We start from the raw sequence: 20,569 nt of genomic DNA, 5'->3' as shown, positions 1-20,569 counted from the left end.
GCAAAGATAAGTGAACAGTGAAGGGGAGGGAGTCCACCATGACATGTGATTTAGATTAACTAGAAAGCAGGAAATCCTGCTTTCAAGCTAATATAAATCATGCGTCACAGCTGATCATCGAAAAAAATGGTTCACCCGAACTGGTAGCATTTTTTTTACTACAGGTTTGGGTGAACTGATAGCATTTTTACTACTAGATCAGGTGAACCTGTCCGAACCGGTAGCATTTCACCCCTGCTTTTCCTCCCCTTCACCACTGCTGATGTCTCAGTGTGGCATGTCTCCCTAAACTGCCAACCACACATTTTTCCTTGGCATCTTAATTTCCCTCCCTTCCCACTACTGCCCCTTCTACTGCTTGTATATTTCAGTTTATAACTAAAACTAAAACAAGAAGCCTGTTCAGTCCCATATATGGGCCCAATCACCCAAGCCAGGCATGGCACAGATCAACCCATAGTCTGTGTACAACAGGCTTTGCATATCCCTGCTTATCGGTGCGGTTGATTGTCCTTTCAAAGGAATGAACAATGCCTTGTACCTAGGAACAAGGCTACCTTTTTAGCTTGGTTCTGAGGATCATTTCAATTGCTGAATTGCATTTTTCAGGCTGCTTTCTGTTTTTGAAAAACTGGCATTAATGCATGTCGCAGTTTCCACAATGACAGCTGCAACTTTAAAAAAATCAGCATTTTGTTTCCCCAGCTGACGATGCTAGAGAAGCAGTAAAGGTTGGCGTCAATGGGATTCTGGTATCAAATCATGGCGCACGTCAACTGGATGGTGTACCAGCTACTGTGAGTATTAAAGGGGAAAAATATCAAGACTTGGTATTAGGGACTGACAAATCATTTGAATAAAGCTAGAGCCATCAAGCAGCTGGTATTCCTCTAAAATCAGAAAACAGTTTGGCTTTTAGAAATGCTGCCCTGCTAATATTCAATACTAGTGAACAATATTGACTCGCTTGGTTTTTGGAAAAGCACATAATATTAAATAAAATCATTTGCTTGTCTAATATTAGCTTTTATTCTTTGGTGCCAAATGTAACCTTATTTTTTTTTCAAGCTTAAAAGGATAGTTTTCTTATTTTTGTTTGCCAGAGCATCATAAAGCAAAATGTTACAAGCCTATGCATATTTTTACTAGTATTAATCTGCTAATTATTTTTTCATCATAAAATAATCTACCCTGTCTTGATAGCGTGATTATCAAAGGATATAAAAGAAGCTTGGAAGTCTCTGTGTGGCTGGAACTGATTCAGCTTGGCTAAACATAGAACTACTTCAAATAAGGTTTAGCGTGTTTAGCAGTTATTTTTGCAGTCTATCAATAATCTGTGACTCCCTTTCCTGTTGATGCTTTAATGTTTATAGTGCTGTATTTCAGAAAAACTGTAAACTAATTACTTGCTGTAAAGTATTCCCAAGAAACATTTTAAATAAAGGTAATTAACATGGCAAACTTAAATCTTAAAAGTATTAAATGAAATGCAGGCCCAATAAATGCTAATTACTCTAGTTAATGTACCAGTTGATTTATCTTAGATGCTCAAGGTAATTATGTGAAAAGCAAGAGAGTGATTCCCAAAGGGGGAAAACAATAAATTTGCTATGCTAATAAGATATGTAAGGTCCTAGTATAAAGTTTGGCTTTATTCTCAATTTCCTAGGCTAGAATAGCAATAGCACTTAGACTTATATACCACTTCACAAAGGCTTTATAGCCCTTTCTAAGTGGTTTACAGAGTCAGCCTATTACCCTCAACAATCAATGGAGAAAAGTATATTCTAATCTTTTTCAGTTCCACAGATTCAGGAGGGACAGTCAAAGTGTATTCTTGACATGTCAATGGCATACGAGGTGGCACAGTGGTTAAATGCAGCACTGCAGTCTACTTCAGCTGACTGCAGTTCTACAGTTCGGCTGTTCAAATCTCACTGGCTCAGGGTTGACTCAGCCTTCCATCCTTCCGAGGTGGGTAAAATGAGGACCCGGATTGTTGTTGGGGGCAATATGCTGACTCTGTAAACCGCTTAGAGAGGGCTGAAAGCCCTATGAAGCGGTATATAAGTCTAACTGCTATTGCTATTGCTATACGCTGGTTGTCAATGGATGAAGGTTGGCCATGTGTGATCTAGAAAATTACATAAATCCAGCAATTGACATAGCATGTTGTCTGATAATTGCTTGATTATCTGCCATCAAATTGTTTTTGATTCCTAAGAAGATGATCTATCCCTGTTCTTTCAAGTTTCCCAAACCACCACTGTAACCATGTCCATCCACCTTGCTGCTGGTCATTCTCTTCCTCTCTTTCCCTCCACCTTTCCCAACATTAGAGTCTTTTCCAGAGAGGTAGATTTTCACAGAATGATGTGAGGTAGGATAATTTAAGCCCGATCATTTGTGCCTCGACTGAGAACTCTGGGTTGATCTGTTCAATGATCCATTTATTTGGTGTTTTTTTTTTTGGCTGTCCATGGTACCCTTGGAAGTCTTATCCAACACTAAGTTCAAAAGCTGATATTTTGTATGTAATGTACACCACAGCGCATTAAAGCCCTAATATATTCTGCTCATTTGGAAGTAATTTATAATGGAGATCCAGAATATGTTTGTTTAATCTGGGTTCAGCATGTTGCATGAACCTAATCCACAGGTAGATTCCTACTGAGTCAGCCCAGTTTGGCCTAACTGATAGTCATATGCAGAACCAGCAGCGACCCAGGCTGGTCACACCCCTGAACCAGTTTCCTGGCCACCGCCACCATTGCCGCCATCTTTTTCTTGAGTTCTGCGCATGTGCAGAACAATTTCCAATGAACTGTGCTTGCCCGTGTAGCACTCATCCAGCACCTGCGAGCTGCACGCATGAGCAAACGAGGAGTAACGCTGGTTGAAACCCACTCCTGATCTAGTTATGTAATTATAAGGCAGTTTGATGGAAGGGGAGGGATAATCAAGTTTATCTTTGGTGTGTTTAAGATAAGCATGCATTGATAGATTTTATTTTCAGAAAAAATGACTCTTTTTTCACATCTATACCTATAAAGAAATAACTTTATTGCAGCTGGCATGACAGTTTAACAGGCTCAGAACAGATTAATCATTCTGGAAAAGGGAAAGGGAAAAAAATATTTAAGCATTTTTTTTTGAAGTGGTACAATGTTGCATTTCAAAATTAGAATTAAGTGGGTAAATTATTTAAACTAAAAACAGTGTGAAACTGTGCATACAATCAGGTATACAATCTCTGAATGGAAAAAGGAGGATACTTTGAATGCTGTTTCCAAAGCTGCTACAAATGTAAATGTCCAATACTGACACTGGCTTATTAGTAACTCCTTGTTGTATATTTAAAAAGAAACTATGAGTTTTTCAGCATGAGGGAATATGTGAGGAAAGCATGAAAAATTAGCTGAGTGTATAAAAATTATCTTGATCTGACTTCCAGGCTACAGGCTATTACTACTTATCTGAACATTAATCAAGACTAGTTGCTATTGTTACTAAGTGAAGGCAGAATATTATTGTACAATTAGTTTTTATAGGTAGCAAATTACAGCAACATTAATGCAGCGAACTGTAATAATGCATAAGGAAAACCCCAATTCTTTATACTGGAAGAACTGTGTTAGGTGTGCGAGTTGTGATGATTAGAAATGCTATATTCTCCATTGAGTCATCCTGTTGGTAATAAAATGTCCTACATTACTATAAATATCATAAATATTCAGCCGTAAATGGAACATGTTCCTCCTCCCGCCCATAAGATTAATACAGATAGTCCTCAACTTATGACCACAATGGAGCCCCAAATTTATTTTGTTAAGTGAGAAATTTGCTAAGTGAGTTTTGCCCCATTTTACGGCTTTCCTCGTAATGTTTGTTAAGTGAATCACTGCAGTTCTTAAATTTATAACATGGTTGTTGCGAATCTGATTTCCCCATTGACTTAGCTTGCGAGAAGGTTGCAAAAGGGGAATCACGTCTCTCTGGAACACTGCAATTGTTATAAATGTGAGTCAGCTGTCCAAATTTTGATCGCATGGCCCTAGGGATACTGCAACCGTCATAAGTGCGAAAAATGCCCATAAGTCGCTTTTTCAGTGCCGTTGTAACTTTGAACAGTCACTAAATGAACTGTTGTAAGTTGAGGACTACCTGTATTCCCATGTCTGAATTAAAAAAAAAAATGAGAATAGGCTATGCCAGTAGGGTGTCCGATCCCTCTTACAGCCACAGCAAATGTGGATTTGAATGTGCCAAGCACAATGGCCAGATGGGAGAGGCAATTGTGCTGGAGTCCAGCTGTAAACCTTCTTACGAAGACTCACAACAAGAAAGCAAGATTCTTACAGATGGGCAGGTTTATTGCAGGGGGGAAAAGGGGGCAAGGTTCCAGAATCTCTGTAAATTGAATATGTATATTTTGGCCATCAATTATCAGCAAGTACATTAAGGCAGGGCCTGGTTAATGCCTTTGATCTTCTTTATAATCTAGTCTTGATTTAATGGGCAGGATGCTAATTAGTGATTTGAGACCACAAAAATGTCCATCTGTTTTTTGTTCTGCAATATTTTGGAAACGTCTGCTTTTTGGTCCCCTCTCCCCCGGGCTAAGAAAATCCTATCATAGCAGCAAATCTCTGACCTGCAAATATTTTTTTTGCTTCATAAAATCTAGAATGTCCACATGGGAGGTCTGGTGGAATAGATGAAAATTATTATTATACAGGTAGACAGAGAACAAGTCCCACCCTCACCATTTGCCAGGTCATCTAGTTCAGGTGTGTCAAACTTGCAGTCTGAGGGCTGGATGCGTCACACGCTGGCCAGGCCCACCCCCATTTTAGCGAAGGGGGGAAAAGTTGTGATATGTCATGTGACAACGTGTCGTCACAAGTTTAACACCCCTAATCTAGATGGCCAATGTCCCAATGTCCTATTCAGCAGTTAACTGGAAGGAATATGTTCTACTTGGTGAAAAAGCAAAACTTCTGACCTTATAACATAGTCATTTATAATGGTTTATAGAGAAGACTCCTGTGAGTCCCTTAGACTGCAAGGCGATCAAACCGGTCAGTCCTAGAGGAGATCAACCCTGACTGCTCTTTAAAAGGCCAGATCCTGAAGATGAAACTCAAATGCTTTGGCCACCTAATGAGAAGGAAGGACTCACTGGAGAAGAGCCTGATGCTGGGAAAGATTGAGGGCAAAAGAAGAAGTGGACGACAGAGAATGAGGTGGCTGGATGGAGTCACTGAAGCAGTAGGCGTGAGCCTGAATGGACTCCAGAGGATGGTAGAGAACAGGAAGGAACATTGTCCATGGGGTCACGATAGGTCGGACATGACTTTGCCACTCCCCTTTTGCTCCTATTTATTTCCTATGGGGGGGTAGGATTCAGTGTCCCTTGTGCCTTTATTCCCGAGTCCACGTTTTTCCTTAATTGTTACCTTCTCCTGATAGCTCTGCGTCTGCACATCAGGAGCAGGCTTCAGCTACTCTTCAGCCCCACTTATCTCTGACTCCAAAGGCAGCTGATAACTGTCAGACGGCCCTGACCCCATCTCTGCCTCTGACGCAGATCACTCATCAGAGCCTTCCGCAGACTCCAGGACTGGCCCATGTTTCTCCCCAACCTCCTCACTGTCCGAGTCTGCCATCAGCTCCACTGGCGGGCCACAACACCAGGATAAACCCCCTGAAATGCCAGTCTGCCTCAAATGGAGATTGCCTTACTTTTGAGGAAAAGTCACTGGTCTACTCTAAATAGCAGCAATTCCCCAAAGCTCTGGATTTATCCTACTGTTTTACTGGATTACCAGATTTGCCCTGCTGAGGTGCCTCTTTAAATGGTAGATGCCAGGACCAGCCTTGTGATCCAAGACATGCAAAAGATGTCACTGAATGATCATGAAATATCTGAATGATCATACAATAATTACTTAAAAATTCTGATAGTTGCCTTTAGGTCCTTGAAACCTGTCTATAAAGTTTGGCTTACTCTTCAGAGCAAATCTGTTCCAAAGCGGTGGCTGTTTCCTAAGCCTGGTTATAAATGGATGAAATGATTGCTTTAATTATGACTTGTGTCATAGTACTAAAGGAATAGCACTTGGGGCAATGTGCTTGGATATGACAGTGAGTGTACATATACGGAAGTGGGACCGAAATATTTCTGGCTCGAAAGCAAAACCTAAAGAGAGTAAACAATCTCTTTTATTATGTGCCAGATGATTAGAAAACCTCAACTGGAATATAGCAAATTGAACTTGCAAGTTTTGATCCCCCTCGGGCCACTGATTTTGTCTTCAAAGAAATCACTCTTGCCGCTGCTTGTTTCTTATAGCATCATTTTCAGAATATGAAAAAATTAAGTTTATACATACAAATATTCCTTTGCTCTTTTGCATATCAACATATTAGACTTGGGAGGAATTGTTGACATGCAATTTAAGACATGGAACTCGTCTGTCATGATTTCGTGTCATGTCCAATCATATCTATGAGCAAGGAGCTGAATTGTTAGACATTGTGGCTTTTCGTGTGCAGAAAAGCCATTTTTTATCCTTATTGAAGCAGTTAAACAATAACCTTTTTGTTAGATGATTATATTGTCCTGTTCAAAGAAAAGGGTTTGGAAATGTCTAACACAGAGAATGCTGCAGCTTGTACAATTGATAAACGGCACCGCTTTTTACGCACTACTTTTATATGAGTCAAAGTAAACTATTGAAGAATTCATCCTAACCAATTACATCACCTTTGGAGTGGGGTTAAGGAGGATTTTCCCCAGAAAATGTCACAGTGTAAGAAGCCAGAATTTGTTTACCTAGCAAAAGTTTTTTAAAAAAATACTGGAAAACATGAGTCGTACTCAAATTCTGCTTTTATTAACATCCCGTCTCCCCTCAATATCTTCCCCAACTATTACTTAGTAGGAATAATCATTGCATGTACTTATTTTACTTATTACATTGACTGATTCTCTCTAAATTGGGTTCAAAGTGTTTGCAGTTTCCATCTTCTGCTTAAGCTTAAAGCACAGAAAACACTTTTAATTGTGAAGATGCCAGTTCCTATTGGTGTGTTGTTGTGGGAAGTGGTTTAACCCTAGGCCCTTGCATTGTGTGATGCTTAGCGCTTGGGTCTCCCACCATTCCTCTTTAAGATCTACTTGAACCTGCTGGGTGAGGAAATTCAAGCATGGGATGTGGTATCATCATCATGACATGATAGCAGTATTCCAGTATTTGAGGGGCTGCCACAAAGAAGAGGGGATCAAATTATTCTCCAAAGCACTAGAGGGCAGGACAAGAAATGACGGTTGGAAACTGATCAAAGAGAGAATCAACCTGGAATTAAGGAGAAACTTCTTAACAGTGAGGACAATTAACCAGTGGAACAGCTTGTCTTCAGAAATTGTGGGTGCTCCATCAGTGGAGGTTTTTAAGAAAAGACTGGACAGTTGCTTGTTTGAGATGGCATAGGTTCCCCTGCTTGAGCAGGCGGCTGGATTAGAAGACTTCCAAGGTCCCTTCCATCTCTATTCTATTCTAAATTCTAAATCAGTATTCTGGTAATACCCAGTTGAACATCTCCAATTCTTGCTGGAAAGATGATTCTGGTGCTTTCTTATTATCTGGAGGCTGTGAAGCTCTTAATAGGGAAGAACTGACTCAGGTTAAGCCCCAACAAGATAGAGTGCTTTGGAGGTTTTGGTCTGATGATATATTATCTCTGTTCCCTGGATAGAGGTGCTACACAATTTGAGGAGGGGTTTCCTCAATTTGTGACTTCTGCTCAAGGAGGGGGGTGGAAGCCATGGCTAGAGTAATCTTTGCACAGATATATCTTAGGTGCCAATTGAGCCCATTGTGGGTTCACAATCAGGCATACTGTTGTCACTTCCCAGTTGGACTATTGCAATGTGTAGGATTTATGGGACAGCCCTTGAATACTACTCAGAAATTAGAACAGGGCCAGAATACAGTGATACATGCAGTATTGGCGGCTTCTTCAGTTGCTCAAATCACATTGCTATTGTGTGAGTTTTAGTAGCTCACAGTTTCTTTTTGGATATAGTTCAAGAAACTGATTATTACCTTTAAGCCCTAACAAGGCAAAGAGCCAGGTTATTTGTAAGACTGCCTCTTCTTGGAGATATCTACTTGCCCTATCAGATTAGATTGGGTGGCACGTTTCAGATCCTTCCTCTTAAAGGTAAAGGTTCCCCTCGCATATATGTGCTAGTCATTCCCAACTCTAGGGGGCAGTGCTCGTCTCTGTTTCAAAGCCAAAGGGCCAGTTCTGTCTGAAGATGTCACCTTGGTCATGTGGCTGGCATGACTAAATGCTGAAGCTGCACGGAACGCTGTTACCTTCTCACCAAAGGTGATCCCTATTTTCAGTGACGTGCGGTGAGGGATATCGTTGGTGAGGCAAGAGCGCGGCAGCGGCGAGAAGCAACGTCCCCGCCGCTGTGTCCGACAGGCGTCTCTCATTTATGATGGACATAAATGCGAGATGCCTGTTGGACACAGCGGCAGGGGTGTTGCTTCTCGCCGCTGCTGCGCTCTGCCACCTCGCCACCTGCCTCCTCTGTCCCTGCTGACATTCTTGGGAGCAGGTCGGGTGGCTGGCTGGCTGGGAAGAGAAGAGTGGTTTGTCTTTGTGCCGGCTGGCCAGCCAGGCAGGGAGCAGGTTGGGTGGGGGTGGCTGGCTGGCTGGCTGGGAGGAGAAGAACGGTTTGTCTTTGTGCTGGCTGGCCGGCCAGGCAGGGAGCAGGTCGGGTGGGGGTGAGTGGCTGGCTGGCTGGGAGAAGAGCGGTGAGTCCCTCCCCAGCCAGCCACAAGGGCTCACCGCTCTTCTCCTCCTCCTCCTCCTCCTCGTCCTCCCCACTCGGTGCTGGGCTGGCTGCAGAAGAAATGGCGGCTGGTGAAAGAAAAACCTCTCCAGAATCACCCTTGCACTTGCGCAGTCGCTCAAATGCAAGACATGATTCGCTGCTCCCAGATCAGGAGGCGGGAGAATCAGTGCCTCTTTGGCATATTAAATCTTTTGCTTTTTAACTCCGCCTTAACTTTTAAAAGGCGAAAAATTCCTTAAGCAAAAGAGGCTCCGAGTTCTCTTGCCTCCTCCTAGTTAACACTGAGAGCAGACACCAAGCCACTGTGACTTGAAATCTGGTAGCAACTATCCTGGCTTTAATTCATTAAAAAATATTTAAAACTCTTTCCTTTCTCTCAGGAGACTGGGGAGGCTCCGCCTCCATTGCCTCTAGTGACTGCACGTCCCTGCCTATTTTTCTACTTGCATTTTTTGCGTGCTTTTGAACTGCTAGGTTGGCAGAAACTGGGACAAGTAACGGGAGCTCAACCCATTACATGGTGCTAGGAATTCGAACCGCCAAACTCCCAACCTTCGTATCGACAAGCTCAGCATGTTAGCCACTGAGTCACCGCTTCCTCTGAGATGCTGCCATTTAGTTGGATCAGGTAGTGTGTCTTTTTTACAGCAGCCTCTACCTTGTGAAACACCTTCTCCTTGAGATTTACAGAAATTTACTCTCTGAGCCTTACAGAAAGTTGTAAAAGATTGGCTCCCTTCCCCCCACCTCCAGCATTGGGATAGAATAAAGTTGGAGCCCAAGGATGGTATTATTAGATAGAATGGAGACTTGTTGCTCTGGATGTCTTAGCCTTTTATTATTGGGGAATCCTCCCAGAATTGTGTTTCGTAAGATGGGTGGCTGCAAAAATACAACAAGTACACAAACAAATAGTGGTTAGCAAGCATATCTGGCTGGCTGATAGATTTACCAAGCCTACTAGACAAGTGGGCTGCCTTCATAACAACATGTGCAAACATCCCCCCTGTGCCTCCCCATTTGTACTGCTAATTAGTGGGTCCTGTTAAAACAATGACAGATTTAGCAGGAAAATATTTGTATTGGCGATATCTGGGAATTCCCTTTGAGATTTAAGGAAATAGGCAAATATCAACCCTTGGCAATCTCTACTTTGTCAGCAGGAAAGCCACTAATGCTGCTGCTGCATACTGTATCTTCAAGGATGTGACCATCCAGCTTACACTTCGCTTCATTAATCACTATTTTCATAATTTTAGTGTTATACAAAGACATACATTTTTCTAAATACCAATTAGACCTATATAACATGGCTAGAACAGACTTTCCCTATCTCTTTGGTTCTCTCTAGCTTAATCCTGGATTTGGGTTTTCTCTCCCTTTAAACATGTATTTTCCTTCCTTAGGCAAGAATTACTTAATCTAAAATAAGAAATAAAAATAATAAAAAAAGAAAGAGAGAAAAAAAGGGAAAAGAATCAAGGTATTTGATAATGCTGATTAAATTACTAATTAATCATCTTGAGTCAGATAGAAACAGCTCTTGATCCCCTTTGAAGCAAGAAACTTTTTAGCTGGAGCCTGTCAGCCCGTGAATTTTCTCACTTGCATTTCACTTAAACCCTAATGTTATTATAGAAAGAAGCCAAGTAGTTTTGGGCTGGTGGATGAAGGATGTGAGAAAGCTCATAAAATTGGGCAAAAATTCACTTAGCAAATGTCTCACTTAGCAACAGAACTCTTGGGTTCAACTGTGGTTGTAAGCCAAGAACTGCCTCAATATCTAAGGCCCTGCAAACCATATACACTCAAATATTCACAGCTCACCAAGAATTTGGATCTGTAATAATGCTTCAAGAAATTAATGCTTGAGGAACAGGAGAATGTGAAATGTAATTGATATACGTAGAATGGTTCTGAAATGGATAAAAAAACTTAAAAGTATATGTTTGTTATACTAAAGCATTGTGTATATGTATACTTACATATCTGCGGTTCTTTGTATAGATAGAGAGAAGGAGAGAGAAGAAAGGACAGCAATGGAAAACAAAAAAGGAAATATCTTGTCAGCTCTGGAAAAGTCTAACCAGGCCTGTCGAAAAAACAAACAGACAATAAAATTATAGGTTGTGCTTGAGGATCTATGTAGAGCAGGATCAGTGGTGGGTTTCAAAAATTGTTCGAACCTATTCTGTGGGTGTGGCCTCCTTTGTGGGAATGGCTTGCCACCCATGTGACCAGATGGGAGTGGCTTGCCGCCCATGTGACCAGATATGAAGATGCCGACGACACTTGTCAGAACCACCTTAAATTACCTCAGACACAGCACTGGCATCCATAAGAATATGATGTAAACTTGTTTTTTAAAAGGCATCTTTGGTTTGTGTTAAAACAACTTCAACACACACAATGTTCTGATTGCACCACAAATGCAGTAGTCATCCTTACCTTTCACAGAGGCACTGAGTTTTATAAATATGAGCATGATAGTGTAGAATAATCATATCCAAGGACCAGTGGTGGGTTTCAAAAATTTTTGGAACCTCTTCTGTAGGTGTGGCCTGCTTTCCGGGTCCACTGATGGAACCTCTTCTAACTGGTTCGGTAGATTTGACAAACCGGTTCTACCAAATAGGTGCGAACTGGTAGGAACCCACCTCTGAGCAGGAGTGTCCAATCTTGGCAACTTGAAGATTTGTGGACCAAGAATGCATCAGCCAATCAAGCTGGCTGGGGAATTCTGAAAGTTGAAGTCCACAGGTTTTAAAGTGGGCAAGTTTGGACACTCCCTGATTTAGAATCTAAATCTTGAAACACCATATGGGATCCTGGAACCAACCACAGGCAATGTCAATATAAACAATATTCTTAATTTTCAGTTATCTAGCTCCCCTGTTTAAAAAGCCTAATACTTATCTATTATGGGTGGTTGTCCATTTATGACTGGTCGCTTAGCGACTATTCAAAATTCCAACAGACCTAAAAAAGAGTATCTCAGATATGTGATTCTGACAACTGTCAGAACATTTTGGATGCTTGGTAACTGGCTCACATTTACAGCTATTTGCAGCATTCTGTGGTCGTGACTGTGATTTATAACAATAGCAATACCACTTAGGCTTATATACCACTTCACAGTGCTTTACAGCCGTCTCTAAGCTGTTTACAGAGTCCACATATTTCCCCTAACAATCTGGGTCTTCATTTTACCAACCTTGGAAGGAAAGAAGGCTAAGTCAACCTTGAGCTGCTGAGAATCAAACTTCTGGAGTGAGCAGTGAGTTAGCCTACAGTATTGCATACTAATCACTGCACCACCATGGCTCTTTTTAATAACATTTTTGTGCCAGAAACTGCAATTACTTCCAGTTTTTGGCAAAAAAAACCCTCATTGCAGACTCACTTAATGAATGACAAAATTTGTCACAAAATTGGGTTTGTATAATGTGTAATGAATTCCTTAATGACCAGCATAATTCTGGACTCAATTATGTCTGTAAATCAAGGATTACCTATATATTGAAAAGTCTGTTCCATCAGTCCAGATTGACTGAATTACAATTTCCTGTGACTTATGCAAATGCCGTCCAACAAATTTGAAGCGGCTGCTCTGGGATCTCTATTCTGTTTGTAGTTCTCTGTGACAGAAACTTTCAAGCATTAATTATACATCTCAGACTTTCTGCCAGTTGACACTCCCTAATCCCTGGAAGGCAGATTCAGTAGAACCTAGCAACTGATTTCTGGAGAATGAGTCAGCAAGGCTATAATAATGATGGATTTTAATACGATGAGGTGTCACTGAGAGTCTAAGTTGCAGTTAGTAATTATATGGTGCTGAACATGGCCTGTGGTTTCCCAGTGAATGTGCAGAAGCTTTAGGGATTTCAGTAATAGACACTTGGATATATAGTTCTTACTTTAGCATTTGAAGCAGGCTAGCTGGAATTTTATCAAACAGGATAATAAAATGCCACAGCATTTATGGCTTCTAAATATTTAAATGTTGGATCTCAAAGATTCTTCTGCAGGTACCATATTTTTTGGAGTATAGAACGCTCCGGAGTATAAGACACACCTTAGTTTTTGGAGAGGAAAATAAGAAAAAAAAATTCTGTCTTTGCCTACCACCATTCATGGTATTCATCTGGCTAGCATCCTGTCAATGTGTGAGAGAGTTGAGGACTGTTTGGAAACAAACAGTACTTGCTGTGTGAGCAACAAGGAAGGAGACAGCAAGGAGCCAGGGTGTGACTAAAGCTGTATGCTGTGCTGATATCTGAAACTAAAACTGAAAGTGAAACTTCCCTCCTCTGCTGAACTGCCACATTGGAAAACCTGCTGTTAGTATTGTATATTTACTTAATGTGTTATATTATATATAAAAAGAAATTATTGAATTCTGCTGAATCAGTTACTTGTGTGTGCTTTCTGAATGTGATGGCTACTGCAAACTCTGGCACTTCCTTGCAGCAAATAGTGAATAGCCAGGTCAGCTTCAGCACATTATTGCAGCCTGATTCAGCATGAACAGCTGATTGGCGGGTGGATTTGCCTCCCGGAATACCCCCAATCAGCTGTTCCAGGTTGCAGGGATTGCTACAGACCATCGCCTCCTCCGTGCCTTGTGTTTTTGGCTACATTCGGTGTATAAGACACATCCAAATATTCACCCTCTTTTACGGGGGGAAAAAGTACGTCTTATACTACGAAAAATGTGGCATGTCAAATATGGAATTCTCCTCCCTTCTCATTTTCATTTACAGATTGAGGTCCTGCCTGAAATAATAGATGCGGTGGAAGGGAAGACTGAAGTATTTCTAGATGGTGGAATAAGAAAAGGCACAGATGTTCTCAAGGCCCTGGCTCTTGGGGCCAAAGCGGTCTTTGTAGGAAGGCCTGTAATCTGGGGTCTTGCCTACCAGGTAATGCAAATCATTCTTGTTCTTCAGTGTTTGTCTGAAAGACATCTCCTTCTGCATTTTAGCAGTCATTGGAGTGCTTCTGGATGAAAACAACAAAATGACAATTATAATGTTAAAAGGATAACCCAAAGGATCTGACTGGTTAAACTGCATAGCTGGATCCTGAGGCCACTACCATATGGGTATTAATAATTTGAATGAAGACATGAGGAAAATAGAAGAAAGACATGAAGAAGACATGCATGAATGAAGATATGAAGAAATAAATTTGAAGACGGCAACGTCATATATTGGATTTGGGAATGTTCTACATAGCTAAGGATGAACTTAATAGATTTGAGAAATGGGCTAAAAATAATGGATTTCCAATTTGTATTTTAGATTTAATCTTACATTATTATTTGTTTAACAATGATTTTTAAGACACAACCCACTGGTCTCATAAATTCCAAGCCAGAACATGATGGTACACACACCAAAGTGCCAAAATCCATCATATGCTAAGCCCAAAACGACCAAACCATATTATGGATACCTTTAAGTCAGCCTAAATATAGTGCACCATGATGTCTTAAAAAAAAAAGCTCATGAGGTCAATTAAATGTCTTGGTATGCTCTGCCATTTTCCTAATGGTCCAATAGGAAACATAGGAAGGTTTCAGCTTCTTTTTCAAAACAGCTGGACCTGAAATTGTCAGTAAGCTAAGTTGTGGAGAGTAAAGAAAGCAGTTAGCAGTTAGACTTATATACCGCTTCATAGGGCTTTCAGCCCTCTCTAAGCGGTTTACAGAGTCAGCATATCGCCCCCACAGTCTGGGTCCTCATTTCACCCACCTCGGAAGGATGGAAGGCTGAGTCAACCCTGAGCCGGTGAGATTTGAACCGCCGAACTGCAGATAACAGTCAGCTGAAGTGGCCTGCAGTACTGCACCCTAACCACTGCGCCACCTTGGCTCAGAAAGATTAATTTACTGGACAAATAAGGTGTTTGTCAGTTGGGACAAAGCTAGGACCACTACATTTATATTCATACAATGTACTTTAATTTAATCAGGGTGAAGATGGTGTGAAGGAAGTTCTTCAGATACTGAAAGAAGAATTCAAATTAGCAATGGCGCTCTCTGGTAAGATGCAAAGCATACAGGTAGTAATCAATTAACAACAATTTGTTTAGTGACCATTTGAAGTTACAAATGCACTGAAATTATTATTAATTAGACTTATTAATTAGACTTATATACCGCTTCATAGGGCTTTCAGCCCTTTCTAAGTGGTTTACAATTTTTTTAGCAAATTGAGTCAGCAACTTGCCCCCACAGTCCGGGTCCTCATTTCACCCACCTCGGAAGGATGGAAGGCTGAGTCGACCTTGAGCCGGTGAGATTTGAACCGCTGAACTGCAGATCACAGTCAGCTAAAGTGGCCTACAGTACTGCACCCTAACCACTGCGCCACCTCGGCTCTTGAAAAAAGTGACATGACCTGTCCTTATGCTTACAGCTATCACATGTGATCAAAATTTGAGTATTTGGCAACCGTCATGTGTATTTATGATAGTTGCAGCATCCCAGAGTCATGTGACTGCCATTTGCGACCTTCCCAGCAAACAACCCAAAGCAAACTCCATGGGGGAAGCCAGATTCGCTTAATGAAGATTGATTCACTTAGCTTTGGTGATTTGCTTAACAGCCATGGCAAAAAAGGTTGTAAAAATTGAGTGCAACTCACTTAATGCCTTGTTTAGCAACAGAAATCCTGGTCCCAATTATGGTCATAAATCCAGGACTATCTATATTGGGATTATTTTATTTACCCTTTATATGTTGATCACATTTGATAGGAAAATAGGATTTGTACAATGGAATGTTACACGTAGCTCACATGGGCACCTCATGTTGGTGGCTTGTGTATTAGAAAGCTTTCTCAGCCACTTTTACTTGATCTTTTCAAGTGCACTTATTTGAATCTTTTATACATAAATTATGAATGCTGATACTTAGTTGTAGCCATCCCCTTCCTAAAATTTAATAATATTATTATATTATCATAATATAAGTCAACAACTATTGTTAATGAAATTCTGTAGGGCCAAACTAAGCCTGGCTATTAATGTAGAGTTAAAGTTGAGGGATTTCAAAAATGCAAATAGAATTAACTGAGATAATGGTAACAGAGCTTATAAGTACAGAGACAAGAGAAGAGAACATGCTGTACTGTGTTCCCAAGGAAAGTTCTTTTGGGTATAGTATTTGTTTTATGAAAAATCTCACCTCATTCCAACATCTTTGGAGTAATAGCACTCAGAAATAAAATTAATCTTATGTGGCATCTAAAAGATAAACATTATGATACCATATGGACCTCTTTAAGGAAGATTATTCCAAAGGGATACCAGTTGAGAAAAAGGCGTTAGTTATTAGCCACTTATCTTTACAAAATAGAGCAGGAGATCCGATGATTTGTGTAAATACATACAAAAATCAATTTCAGGACTGTTATTGGAAACGCTTGTTGGATTATTATTTTGAATATAACGATTCATCTTTTTCTTGTCTAGGTTGTCCAAGTGTAGAAGCAATAGACAGAACATTGGTCCGGAGAGTTCAGTGGGAAGCTTCCAAAATGTAGCTGCATCTGTTGTTGGAACCCCAACTTGTCGCATGTGTCTTGTTACTTATCAAGAATTTGGAATTAAAAATAAATGAAAGCAGGACAAGTTTTACTTGGAACTACCAAAGCTGTTTCTTCTGAAAATATATCAGCTATGTCAATCTCTTTTTAATTACTGGTGTAGTCTATATTGGTAGGTATCATAAGAATGACTTTAGACATTTACAGTATATCCCCTTAAAATCAGTGCTGAATGGATTTCATTACTTTTGAAGAATGTCGCGCAGCCTCCAGTGGTTTTAAGTAGAATTTTATAACTTTAATTAATGATGAAAGTTGTAGGTTTTCTGATGGACTGAGAATGACAAAACTGCAGTTAAAAATATTGCAACTATTAGTAAAGATGCTTTGAAGTTGTTTGGCTCACATGATTAGGAGCAATTGATCTCTAAATTAACAGTAAGCAGCTGTTTATATAGCACATAATATTAAAATAATATTTATAGTCTGAAATTCACAGAATGTTTCTTAGGGATTCAAATACTGAATCAAACCCAAACTGTAGTTGCTAAACTTAGTGCCCTAGCATTATCTTTCCCCTCGTCAACTACAATGCAGGAAAGCAAAACAACTTTTTAGCCACAGGACTGCTTAGGTTATGGAGAAAGAGAGCCATACCAATGCCTTTTTATGTGTGCACACACAATTGCAAGGGGAAATGTTTGGGGAGACCTAGGAGTGGGTTCCAGAGAGACAGTTACTGCTGGTTCACTCAGGGGCGCGGTGCGCATGTGCGCATGCGCAGTATGACTAAAATAGCTCTGTGCATTCACAGAAGCAAAAAACAAGATGGCAGCTCCTATGGCACTGCTGGGTGAACTGGTTTGGGGGTGTGGCAGGCCTGGGTCACTGCCGGTTCCAGTGACCCAGGCTGCCAAGCTACTATCGGTTCAGCTGAACCGGTCCGAACCGGTAGAAACTCACCTCTGGGGAGACCATTGGAATTATCTTTCACCTCAAATCTCCTCTAGCATCAATGGCAAACATTAGATTAGTGATTCAGCTTTCCAGGTTTTCAAATAACACCCAAAGTGTGCAGGTAGTGAGACAAACAGACCCAGTGTGACCTCCTTTGCTGACATTTATATGGCAGCCAGAGCCTGTTGGGACCGATGCTGCTTCCCACAGCATCCTTAACTTAGAGCAGTCAGACATGCACGTACATGGTTACTGAGGCTAACCTTTATTATTTTTCCTTGAAGGCTATTTACTTTTCTCCAAGAAAACTTGTATTTTTTTTTCCAAGTAGTTGCGTTGAGTCATCAAACTAGCAAAAGCACACTCAATTTTATTCCGCTAATTATATTAGTGGTATGACCTACAAAGCATAACATTAAGTTTAAATGCAAAATAAGTAAGACTGATCAACCTTCTTTGGTTTGTATGAAAGTGGGAACGAAGCAAGGAACGATGGGAGAAAAAACAGTGTTTGATCAATTTTAGCGCATACAGTTTTAGGAAAGAAAATATTTGGGGAAGTAACCACTATGATTTTCTATCTTTTTGTTGAAAATGCATTAATAAAATACTTATTGTAAAGACATTGTGGATCTGGTTTTCAGAAATGGCATTAATTAAGTTCTCAAAATGTGCCTTATCTAAAGGCTAGATTGGTTCAGAAGTAAGTAGACTGAGAGCAAATTGATTTCCATCAACAGTTCGGCTGCATGCTTCATGATGATACTCATTAGGAAAGGTGGTGTAGCGAAACTGAAATTCAACTTGATAATGGAGCCTAGAGCAAGTAAAGCTTGGAAGTAATTCTAAAGGTCAAAATGGGGAATTCTGGGAGATGAAGTTCACACAACTCACAGGGGCCAAGTTTAAAAACACTGGTTTTTTTCCAATCCTGGGCACAGAGTGCAGCAACACTGTACCAGTTTTGATCTGTCTACCCAGCCTATCTCACAGAATGGTGGGTAGAGATAAAAATGAGGAAAAATGATACATTATATTCATCTCTCCTCCCAAAACAATTATATAAATGTAATGTCGGGATGGGGTGGCTCAGTGGCTAAGATGCTGAGCTTGTTGATCAGAAAGGTTGGCAGTTCGGCAGATTGAATCCCTAGTGCAGTGTAACAGAGTGAGCTCCTGTTACTTGTCTCAACTTCTCCCAGCAATTCAAAAGTATGTAAAAATGCAAGTAGAAAAAATAGGAATACCAGTATTTTGTGTGCCTTTGGCATTTCGTCATGCTGGCCACATGACCACAGAGATGTCTTCGGACAGCGCTGGCTCTTCAGCTTTGAAATGGAGATGAGCACCGCCCCCTAGAGTAGGGAACAACTAGCACATATATGTGAGGGGAACCTTTACCTTTTTAATGTTGGGAAGTCTGCCTTGGTTGCAAAGAAACTCAAGAAACTATTGGATGAATAATTAGATTTTATTTATTGATTGATTAATTAGCCTTTGGGCCATATCAAAGTGTAGAGTTCCAGAAATAAATTATTATTAAAGTTTGCTAAAAAAAATGGAATTGGAATAAAATACAGTCTAAAATTAAATTGGAATAAAATACGAATTTAAGATATAGATAAAATATGGAAAAAATATTTTGGTGTCACCCCTAAAATCTATGCCAATCAGTCCCATATATGCAGTGCTCAACCAAACCATTTTGCTCAAGTACTTAAGGATGAATAATTAATACATTTAGGGCAAGAGCATCATAGAACATAACTTAAAAGAGAAGAAGACGATTTCAGGTGATTTGTAAATAACTTTTGTTAAGATGCATTAAGATTCCTGAAGCCACTTCAGTATATCCAAACTGAGTTCCAGAGCATCAATCACAATTCTTAAGCAACATACTTATAATTGTAGATATGTAGCCAGATTCCTATACATCCTCTCCCCTTAAATCTGTTGCATAATAGCCATTTAAAGTGAGGCAATTAATTATAAGAAGCTGACTTGGATGAAAAACTGGATAAACCATTACTCATCTTAAAGGATTTGTGGCAAATGTATACCCCTGAAACTCTATCAAGTTGTATAGCTAGTTATATAGTTTCTTATAATTTTAGTTTGGCTAACCTAAGGTAATCAGCAACTGCCATGTGGAAAAAATAAAAATCCTGTTCTCCCTGCAACTCCATGAACTTTACTAACATCCCTCCCACCATTGGGGTGTCAGTGTCAGGCAGGGGTGAAAAGCAACAAAGATGATTAGGGGACTGGAGACTAAAACATATGAGGACAGGTTGCAGGAACTGGGTATGTCTAGTTTAATGAAAAGAAGGACTAGGGGAGACATGACAGCAGTGTTCCACTATCTCAGGGGTTGCCACAAAGAAGAGGGAGTCAAACTATTCTCCAAGCCACTTGAGGGCAAAACAAGAAGCAATGGATGGAAACTAATCGAGGAGAGAAACAACTTAGAACTGAGGAGAAATTTCCTGACAGTTAGAACAATTAATCATTGGAACAGCTTGCCTCCAGAAGTTGTGAATGCCCCAACACTGGAAGTCTTTAAGAAGATGTTAGATAGTCATTTATCTGAACTGGTATAGGGTTTTCTGCCTAGGCAGGGGGTTGGACTAGAAGACCTCCAAGATCCCTTCCAACTCTGCTATTTTATTGTATTATTGTATTTTATAAAGATTTACTATGTTGTTGACAACATTAGTTTATAGTTTCTTTCCCAGAGTTTTTGCCAATAGTCTAATTCTTACTAGGTATATTACCGGGAAAATATAGTAAAAGAATTACATATTAAATATTACATGTGGTAATGGCAGCGAGAATTACGTACACACACAATTGGAAAAATGAAAATATACCTATAGATGAAAATGTAATAAAGAAAATATTAGACTGTGCCGAAATGGACAGGCTAATGATGAAAATGAAGGATAAAGAGGAAACAGAGTACTATTTAACTTGGGACCTATTTTATAAATGGTTAGAAAATAGAAACAGAAGTTAGTAATTTATAATTAAGGATGATCAATAAAATAAAAGTATATATATATATATATATATATATATATATATATATATATATATATATATATATATATATATATATATATATATATAAGCAATAATACCATTACATTTCATTATAGATTAAATTGTATAGAATGAT

General features: G+C 39.9%; 1 protein-coding gene across 1 annotated transcript in view; it reads left to right on the top strand.

Moving 5' to 3' along the window:
- HAO1 (hydroxyacid oxidase 1) overlaps positions 1 to 17,244 on the top strand; it is a 48,447-nt gene extending 31,203 nt beyond the window's left edge. Inside the window, 4 exon segments of the mRNA XM_032213779.1 lie at positions 706 to 797; positions 13,645 to 13,803; positions 14,858 to 14,927; positions 16,361 to 17,244. Coding sequence (XP_032069670.1) covers positions 706 to 797; positions 13,645 to 13,803; positions 14,858 to 14,927; positions 16,361 to 16,431 — 392 coding nt within the window. The 3' untranslated portion in view covers positions 16,432 to 17,244.
- The last annotated feature ends 3,325 nt before the right edge of the window (positions 17,245 to 20,569 follow it).

This window comes from Thamnophis elegans, chromosome 3, assembly GCF_009769535.1.
Source record: "Thamnophis elegans isolate rThaEle1 chromosome 3, rThaEle1.pri, whole genome shotgun sequence".
Taxonomy (NCBI): Eukaryota; Metazoa; Chordata; class Lepidosauria; order Squamata; family Colubridae; genus Thamnophis; species Thamnophis elegans.
This window is presented reverse-complemented; position numbering and strand designations above follow the sequence as displayed.